This window comes from Gymnoscopelus microlampas, assembly GCF_963454915.1.
Source record: "Gymnoscopelus microlampas genome assembly, chromosome: 5".
In the NCBI taxonomy this organism is placed as follows: domain Eukaryota; kingdom Metazoa; phylum Chordata; class Actinopteri; order Myctophiformes; family Myctophidae; genus Gymnoscopelus; species Gymnoscopelus microlampas.
Window position 1 is genome coordinate 2,602,310 of NC_139942.1, and position 10,227 is coordinate 2,612,536.

General features: G+C 41.1%; 1 protein-coding gene across 1 annotated transcript in view; it reads right to left on the reverse strand.

Moving 5' to 3' along the window:
- LOC311046012 (uncharacterized protein) overlaps nucleotides 1-4,540 on the reverse strand; it is a gene marked incomplete at both ends in the record, with an annotated part of 29,326 nt that extends 24,786 nt beyond the window's left edge. The window contains 4 exons of the mRNA XM_084058083.1: nucleotides 91-177; nucleotides 834-956; nucleotides 3,303-3,441; nucleotides 4,517-4,540. Of these exons, the coding sequence (XP_083914209.1) occupies nucleotides 91-177; nucleotides 834-956; nucleotides 3,303-3,441; nucleotides 4,517-4,540 (373 nt within the window). The remainder of the gene's footprint in view (nucleotides 1-90; nucleotides 178-833; nucleotides 957-3,302; nucleotides 3,442-4,516) is intronic.
- Between the last annotated feature and the right edge of the window lie 5,687 nt (nucleotides 4,541-10,227).

A 10,227-nucleotide genomic window follows, 5' to 3' on the forward strand; every position in this document is an offset into this window, starting at 1 on the left:
ATTAAACAAAAACAAGAGAAAGACACTGACAGTTTCACAACATTTTACAGTTGCTGTGGCACTAATTGTTAAAAACAGATATATACATACCACTGTCGAAGTTAAATCCGTATTGCACTTTCGACATTGCCAAGCTCAAGAAGTGGCGAGTCACACCAATTCCCACCGCTTGATCACCTGAAAGAAATACCAAAAAGTAAACAGAAAGACTACATTACACTGCATCAGAAAAACAAGCAGACTACATATGCATACAACAATGAAGTTAAATTAAGAGTCTATGGAGTTACCATGTAATTTGCAACGCAAGGGTCTCGCCCAGTCAACACCTACTCCTTTGTAAAAGGATATGATGCTACTGGTTTGAGACTGCTGATCCTCACGGATATCCAAGCTTGCTTTCAGTGGGCGCTCATCTTCCTTCATTTCGAGGAGATCTATCCTGAAGAATGCTGCAGCGTTTAGGGGGTTGTCTGCCCTTTTCCAACGATCTACAAACATAATACATATTTGGATATTTCAAGAAGGAATTCTGTAATTTAACACAGTCAAACAAGTCTGGAATATGACCTTTAGAATATTATCCAGCATCAAATGTTCCCTGGAGTACAGTATATGTGCAATAAAGCAAGCCATCTAAATTCAATGAAAGTCATTATATGTCAGTTTTAAGTTGATTGTATGTGTGAGTAGTTATAGTGGAGGGAGAGCCCTTTTCACCAACACAATGCCTGGCATTGCTTTCACCACAGCAATACCAGGCAAGCTGATAACAGGCCACATAGAGCCATGGTTTCCGCTTGTGTATACGCAAGACTAAACAGTTCACTCACCCATATTTGTTGTCAAACGAGATGGTTCAGCCTCCCCCTCTGCTCCTTGACTTGCTGCTGGGTTTTCGTGAGAACTTGGTCCCCCATGCTCCTGCTGCTCAGGTAACCTAGGCGCCATGTTTTCTGCATGTGTAGAATAGGGGAAGCATATACAGGACATTAGCATTTGCAGTACTAAAACAAAACATTAACTTCAAACACAAACAAGTTAACTACTCACCCATATTTGCCATCAAATGCGATGGGCCAGCGATCTCCTCTGCTCCCCCACTTGCTGCTGGGGTTAGAGGCGAAGTTGCTCTCCCACGCTCCTTCTGCTCAGGCAGCCTACAAAATAATTCATGGAAAGAAAAAAAAAAGTGTCATATTCCCAATAAACTAAATATTCGAGTTGGCCAGGACAGTATAATGATTTTGACCGGTATGCCCATCCCTAATTTCATATTAAGAGGACCTTCCCAAATATAAATAGATTACATTACCTCGTATTGCCAGATTCGCCACATGAACTTGCATGATACTGGATCAAATATGGTGGAAACTGCCGTTCACACACAGGGCAGGTTTGCTAAAGAACAAGAGGTGGCTTATGTCAGATTTGAAGAATCAAACTGGAATGAGTTTATTTAGTAAATACTACATGAACAACACTGTACACTAACCATTTTCTCGTTGACGTCATCACAAACATCAGCCAGTGTCTCGGTAGGGATTTCCTCGACATCTGAATCACTATTTGTTTCACCACCCTGCTTGGGTTCCTTGAAAAAAAAAAAAAAGAGTCAAGAATGGGGTGATACAAATACATTGACTTACATCAACAACTACAATTGTCTTCATCAGAAAGTGATACTTACAGAAAAACACACATCTACATGGGCTGCAAGAAGCTGAAGCGGCATGGTAACGCTGCAAACTTTGCAGATGGATTTGGGCATCTTGCTGAATTCATGAGCTTCAGGAGAGAGTGGGGAGGTATCCAACTTGTTTTGAATTGGAACTATGAAGAGCACATGTTTTCCACTGTTGCTGTGCGTCTTCGGATATTTGGCTGTATACCCCTGTGAGGCGTGCATCAGAGCGGTGAGCCGCCGTTGTCCACTTCCTCCTGGATTGAAAATACACAGTACATATTTTCATGAGGACTTAATGTTGAAAAAATAGTGGTTGAGCAACGGCTTAGAATATAGAGCTATTTAAAACTGAACAAAATATCTAACTTAAGACCATTTTTCACTGAGTACTCATTGCTACAAAGTGATTGTTTAGTAACACTTTTTAGTGACCATTTTTTTGGGAACCCTTTAGATTGGAAGCTGAAAAATAGGTTCTCTCCTGATTAAATGAAATTGGTGACCCACCTGATAATGTCAATCGATGCACAGAGAGTAAAAGGCCGTCCACACCATGAATAATTGCGCTGTTTGCTTATTACCTGTAGCTTTATGTAGCATCCAGTCTCCTGTGATAGACTTCATCTTGGGATATTCCTCCTCTAGAGCTCTCTCAATCTACATATGAACATAACAGCAGATATTACTTTAATAAGCAGCTGGCTCAAACTCAGTCTATTCATGTTAAATATGTTTATAGATGAAAAACTCAGTACCCACAATAAAACCCAAAAGTATAGCCTTCACTATGACAAACGAAACAGTTAAAAGTCTATGGTACCTCATTATGGCCAGCAGTGAGAGGTAATGCAATTATCCTTCTGCCAAGCCCTGCCTGTAAGAGTTTTATTTCATCCACTGGGGTTGTATTGGTAGTCTCTGGCAAAAGGCAGAAGTTCAACTCCACAGTTTTTGTGGAAGCGACAGCAGGGGCCAGACGAGGAGGAGCGGATCTCCTACCTCTGCCAGTTCTTTGACCATACCGAGTAGGAAATGCTCTGGAAAGAAAACATATTTAACGAAAATTGTTCAAATGGCAGCATTTATACACAAAATACTTGTTTAGCGATTTTTACCATTTTTTTATGACTAGTTTATAGGGGCCCCAGGCAGAAGATATTTTCAGATGGAGGTCCATCTTCACATGAAATAAAGTGGGAACCAAGTGGTTTAAACAACATTAGGTAGCAAGCCCAAATAAGCAACTACACATTAGAAACAAGCCCAAATAAAGCAACTACACTTTAGAAACAAAAGCCCAACCACCAATATTTACAAGCGGCTTTACAGAAAAACAAGCCAAAACTCGTTTATAATAAGCAGAAATGGCAACACTGGCTGTGACGCCTGAAACTCTTGTAGGGAAATACTCTTGTAGGGGAAGTAGACAGACTAATATGACCCTTGATTTCAGGTTATGTTCCCACATTATTGTCGATTGATTTGATCCCTCAAATGAATTGAATGAGGAAGTGATGCCCCAAATTAAACCACCCCTTTCACAGTAAACTCCTTGGATACCAAAAAAGAAAGTAGTATTACCCATGTAAATCTTTCTGCAGTTCTGGCAGGATACTTGGCTGCTGCCCGGTAGGAGGTTGACTGGTAGTAGGTCTATACGACTGCACCACAGGCTGAGCAGCTGGTCTGTTTTGGACCTGTGGCTGCAGCGTGTTCAAATAGGCCATGTAGTTGCGTACTGCATTGTCATATTCCTGAGGATTAGAAAAAAATAATACATTATTCTTCCCTCAATGTACGGTCATAAGCTATGGTCCCTATAAACATTTCATATAGCTTATAATGTCTCCCACATGTGTGTAGTGATGGATAATCAAGATTGCAGTAAGAGTCACATATACAGTAAATGAAAACAGATTCATATTTTAACAAATGAAAACGTGCACATGGGTAGTTAATAGCTACAGTTACAGTGTTCATAGAACAATTAATGCAATGCATAACAGTCCATGCTTTCTCAACACAAGTCTTCTACATTCAAATAGAACATTGATTTGTTTCTGTATAATGAAATAATGCTAATAGTAATGCGATTGTAATGTTTACTTGATGTTACAAGTTCACCACACAGCTAATTGCAGTGGTGGGAAAAGTAGTCAAATGTTTTACTTAAGTAAAAGTATTAATACTGCAATGTAGAAATTAAGTCACTTGTGTAAAAGTACAAAGGTATTGGCTAATAAATATACTTAAAAGTACGTAAGTAAAAGTACTCATTGTGCAGAATATCCCATTTCACAAGTTCAAAATGTATTTGAATCATGCATTGTGAGCTTGTAGATCGGCCATTTTCAAATAGCCTAAATGCATAGGGCTGAAGTGGTTAATGTAGGTTATGTAATGATAATGAAAATCCACAGATTAACTAGTAACTAAGGTTTTCATATAATAGTGGAGTAAAAGTACATTATTTCCTCTGATAATTGTGGCTGCATGCGGATCACATTCATGTCGCATAATGATTTAGCTGCATTTGGCCAACGCAATTGTCATTGTGATTCAATAATAACATGGATGTATGGGCGATCTTTGTGCATCACAAGTACAGTCTGTTTCCATGTTCGTTTGGCAGAGAAAACTGCGTTTTCCCTCGCACTTGGGTCGGCCATTAGAGATTGAATGAAAACAAACATCTAGTATAAAAACGAAACTAAATAGAAAGTAGCTAAGCTCGACCGTGGCACCGGCCGTTTATGATTTGGATCGAGCTGCTTGACCACAGCAAGATTATAACTTTATTTGAAAGGTTTAACTAATTGAAACACTTACTTGTTGTGGTTGTTGGTCCGACATACCGCCGAACGTCGCTCCTGACAAACAGTGAAAGACTCCAGCCAGGCACTCGTCACCATTTTGAACCCTATGCTCCTCCCCTCTCTGCTCACATAGCAGTCAACGTGCAGCGCCACTCTGTGGTGAAATAATATATGCCCTAGGGGAATCTCACAGATACAACATGTCTTTTCTATTTTATTTAATATATTAAAAATAATGGATTAGTCATGTCTCGCCATTGACTGATTGTTTTAAGACAAGATATGGTCTTGCACTCATCCTTTGTGCTCATGCATTGAGTACAAAGGACAAAGGACCCCAATGGAAACATAGGCTTTCTTGATTTTAAAATCCTCTTAGCAGAAGTATTGAACTGTACTTTCCTGTTTTTCTTTGCAAACTGCTCATAAAGTATTCAATCAAATCAATTCGATGAATCAATGGATATATGGCTAAACTTAAAGCCTACATCTTTTTCACCAAAGCAACATGGCACAACATGGCAACCCCGTTTGTCATGTTGCCATGGAGACCTATGGATCTTTATGATTGGGTAGTGGAGAAGGCCTCACGTGATTGGCTCAGACCCGGAAGTGCAGAGTGCCAAAAATAAAGTTTTGCAATCCGTAGAACAGATCTTCGAGCGCGCAAACTGTTGTTTTTTTCTGGTCACAATGTTCATTGTAAATGTAATTCTACAATTACAACACACATTTTTATCTTACGAATACAAAACTTTGTTTGTTTTACGAAGACAAATATTTTATTTACGAATACAAAAAATGTATTTACGAATACAAATATTTTATTTACGAGTACATATTATTTTTACGAGTACAAATACTTTTTTTACGAATGCAAAAAATATTTTTACGAGTACAAATTATTTTTACGAGTACAAATATTTTTTTTACAAATGCAAAATGTGTTTACAAATACAAATTATTTTTACAAGTACAAAATATTATTGGCACTAATTTAAGCCCATAATGCCCCTGTATGTTGCTTTTGTCGACCTGACCAAGGCCTTTGATCTGATAAGTCGAGATGGCCTCTTCAAGATCTTGAACAAGATAGGATGCCCCCCGAAGCTCCTAAACTTGATCCAGTCCTTCCATACAGATATGAGAGGCATTGTCCAGTTTGACGGAGTTTCCTCTGATGCTTTCGACATCCGCAGTGGTGTGAAGCAAGGCTGTGTCCTTGCTCAAACCCTCTTTGGCATTTACTTTGCTGTAATGCTGCAACATGCTTTTGGACAGTCAGCTGATGGCATATACCTCCATACAAGATCAGATGGAAAGCTGTTTAGCATCTCACGCTTGAGGGCGAAGACTAAGGTCAGGCAAGTCCTCATCAGGGACATGCTCTTTGCAGATGACGCTGCACTGGTAGCCCATTCGCAAGAGCAGCTGCAAAGGCTCATGGATCAGCTCTCCAACGCATGCACAGATTTCAGTCTCACCATCAGCCTGAAAAAAACACACATCATGGGACAAGGCGTTGAGAACACCCCTTTAATCACTATATCAGACTACAAGCTGGAAGCAGTGCACCAGTTTACTTACCTTGCCTCCACAATTACGGATAACCTCTGTTTAGACCCTGAAATCGATCGGAGGATTGGTCGAGCTGCAACAACCTTTGCTAGGCTGAACCAGAGAGTATGGACCAATAGTAAACTGTCGACCCACAAGATGTCTGTCTACAGCGCTTGCGTCATCAGCATCCTGCTGTATGGGAGCGAGTCTTGGATAACATACTCAAGACAAGAAAGACGCCTCCATGCATTTCAGATGTGAAACCTCAGACGCATCCTTAACATCAAATGGCAAGATCGTGTGACAAATGAGGAAGTCCTCAAACAAGCTCAGATGTCCAGCCTCTACACCATGTTGTGCCAGCGGCGTCTTAGATGGCTCGGCCATGTCCACCGCATGGCAGATGGGAGAATCCCCAAGGACCTGCTGTATGGTCAGCTTGCCACTGGCACCAGGCCAGTGGGCCGCCCCCACCTGCGGTTCAAAGACGTGTGCAAGCGGGACATGAAATCCATGGACATAAGAGTGGACAACTGGGAGGATAGTGCAAACGATCGTGCCAGCTGGAGGCAGGCGGTCCGGAAAGGAATCCAGAAGAGTGAAACGGCGCTGAGTCAAGCAGCAGCAGAAAGGAGAGCAAGGCGAAAATCACCTCAATCAGCATCAGCAGGCGAGAGCAGCACATTCAAGTGCAATCACTGCCAGAGAGACTGTAAATCGCGAGTGGGACTGTACAGCCACACGAAGCACTGCTCCCTCAGCACCACCTGATCTAATCCAAGTGCGCTTGTGCCATGGTCTCTCGAGACTAACGGCCGCTACTACTACTTATTTTTTGTTATTGATCGTATATTGAGGAGAGCTATTTGGAGGTTAATGGTCGGGCCAGGTGAGGGAATCGAGCGTCTCAGCGGGCGGAGGTGAGAAAGACCAAACCCACGTCTAGGGGATATGGCTCTCATAAATGGAGGCGTATAATGTCTGTGGCTGATTATGACAGGGATGTGTGAAGGAGGGGTAGATAGGGTTAAATTATCAGGCGTGTCATTGAGAGTTTTAGAAGCATTAATAATATTGAAAACAGGGGGTGAGTGGTGTGGTCCGAGCCCAATAGAGAGAGGACTGGAGAAATAGGTGGAGGTGATGTGCTGGGAGCTAGGACCAGGAGGATGTCAATAGCTGAAGGACGAGGCAACAGACGGGGTGTGATGACGTATATTAACGGCCAAATTAGCTGCTAGTGCTTGACAGCCTCGTCTGTTTGGATGGAGACCATCGCGATTAAAAAAGGAGGAACGCTCCCAAAACAGATTAAAATTATCCATGAAATTAAAATCATGAGTGCGACACAGTCTCTTAAGCCAGGTATTTAGGCTGGCGATCCTGCTGAAGCGTTCGTCACCGCAGCGAAATGTGGGGATTGGACCCCGGAAAGGAAAAAAGGCAGCCTGGTGGAGTGTAGGAAATCAATGAGGCGCAGATAATCCAGCTTTATGAGTTCGGAGTTACATAGTCGTGTCGTTGGTTCCGATGTGGACCAGAACCTGAGAAATGGACTGTGGAAGTGAGTCAATGAGAGCGGGTAATTTATCTAATAAGACTGGAATGGTGGCGCCTGGGAAACAGTGTGTAACGTGTTTGATTTGTTTGTTTCCTTTAAGTTAATAATTATCCTTTCAAAGTAAAAGGCTGATTGTTACAACCCCACTCTTAATTTATAATGCAAAGTTAAAATAAAGCATACCTTGGTAGCTTTGAATAAGACGTTTTTTTTTGTTTAAATGTTACAATACTGTGATTCCTCTCCGGCTGATAGTGGGTCTGATAATGCAAGTTTAAAAGCTACAGAAAGGTGTTTCAGCCTTGTTCTGTTAAGAGAACCTTAATACAACTATTCAGTCTATGCTTTAAAAATAGGAAGGACACAGATGTCAATGTGTATGTTGTGAATTAGTATGTTGTGGTCAACATACTAATTCAAATACAGCAGCTCAGTTCCGGCTGTCGTCAAAGTTTTAGCTGCAAAACAGTCACTGCAAAAACACTTGATACTTTGAGGTGTTTTGCCTTCCAGGTCATTTCTGTATTATTTTATTTATTGTCAAGAGGTTGACTGTCGTTGGTCAGCTGTGTGGGTCTCCAGTTCCAGACCTGTCACTTGGATATGGGTGAGTGACCAGATATTTTAACCACTTGAACCACAACTTATCACGTTACCATCAGGTCAAATTCTGTGTCTAGGTGACCTTTGACACAATCTAAATGTCTCAATAGAAGAGCGGAGAGACAAAATACAACCACCCCAATTGCATAAGTTATATTGTAGTGAAACCTGTAGACCAGGGATTATTTTCACCAGTTTGAAATGATATGAAACCAGTCTGTCGTGGATTTTCAATATAGAGGTTGATTTCGTGCATTCAGGTTACGGCATAGCAGAGGCAGGCACAAGCACAAAGTCGTCTCCGTCACTCTCTCTGATTACACACACACACACACACACACACACACTAGTATATTAATACCCCTTCTGTCAGCCCGCAATACAGTAGGTCTCATCCTCCCCTTCTCGTCCACACCTGACCATTGTCTAATTCCATTGTGATCGGGCCAGGATTATTTGAACATAACAAATACCTCTGCGTTCGCTGTGACATTGACATCTGTCTGAAATTACACATCATGAATAATCACTCTTTAATGGTAACCAGCTCTATGGCTATTTTCCTAGGTCTTCTCAGCTATCTGGCAAATCCTGATCCTGAATGACTGGAAACATCTCAGAACACCCCAGAACACAACAGATTTTCCCATAAAGTAAGTCTTTTCCAAGAAAACCGCTCACTCTCGAGTTCGCTATAACCCAGCTGCCACACCCCCGTCTCGGGTGAGGGTAGTATGTAACCCTTAGTACCACTAGACATTGAAAGGGTGGCAAGGCACGCAGTTGGACAGGTTTTAAACATGGTTTATTTTCCCCAAGTGTCAATATAAGAGAAATGGCAAAACAAAGGAGACCAGTCGTCTGCAACATAGAAAATAAAGAAACATTCAAAAACATATAACTCCAAATAATCCAATGTATTCAATAATATAATTCAATTCAAGTATTATAATAAAAATAACACAATACATAATCTAATTAATTATTAAATAACAAATAAACAACAAACAAATGCATTTAAACTCATCACAAAACACACCTCCTTAGAGACAGCTGAGCACCTCTTTCCGTAGAATGCAGACTGCCAGAAAATAACCAGCTCACCCCCTATATAGCCCCATGGCCCATCCCACCAGAACAAACCAAATAATTAGGGGGATTTCTGATAATGTCACCAGTGTTCCTCTTCAACACCTTTTACAAAACCCTGTCCTCAGACAAGATGGTTTGGCCAAAATTGGCATGATTAGTGGTTACAGGTGTGTCTGCTGACAACCCTATAAATTTCCCTGAACCCCACCCCGACTCTTTTAGGATCCAGTGAAGAACCATGGTGAGAGAGAATGATTTGTTTGTTACTGTCTGAATAAATAATCTTAAACTCAGTGTTGGGAAGTAACTAAAGTAATAACTTAAAGTAATATTATTACCTTTTCCCAGTAACTAGTAACGTAACTAATTACTTTCACGTTTTGAGTAATAATATTACCTTTACTTTTTTTCAAAAAGTAACGTATTACTTTTTTTCACGAGCCTCGGTGGTACTCTGGGTTTGAGTGTGTTTATTTGATCCTGTGTTGTTTTTGGTCCATTGATATAATGGTAGACTGGTTGGGATCGAGTTGCTATGCAGGCTGCTTGCTGATCCGGTCTAGAGCGGATACGGAAACGTTGCGCACTTGTCTGTGTGAATTATTATCAGCTGCGGAAGGGCGGGCCGCCCTTAAACCGGATCAAACAGTGTTGCCATGTCTGCTTATTATAAGCGACTTGTTAACCAATGAAGATGTGCCGTAAGCTTGTAGGTCGGCTATTTTCTCTATATATATATAATATAGGTCACTGACTGTGGCATGTATATATATACACACACACACACACACACACACACACACACACACACACACACACACACACACACACACACACATATATATATAGGTCACTGTGGCCTGTCTATTAGTCGCTTGTTTTCATAGACCTGGTTGCTTATTTCTCTC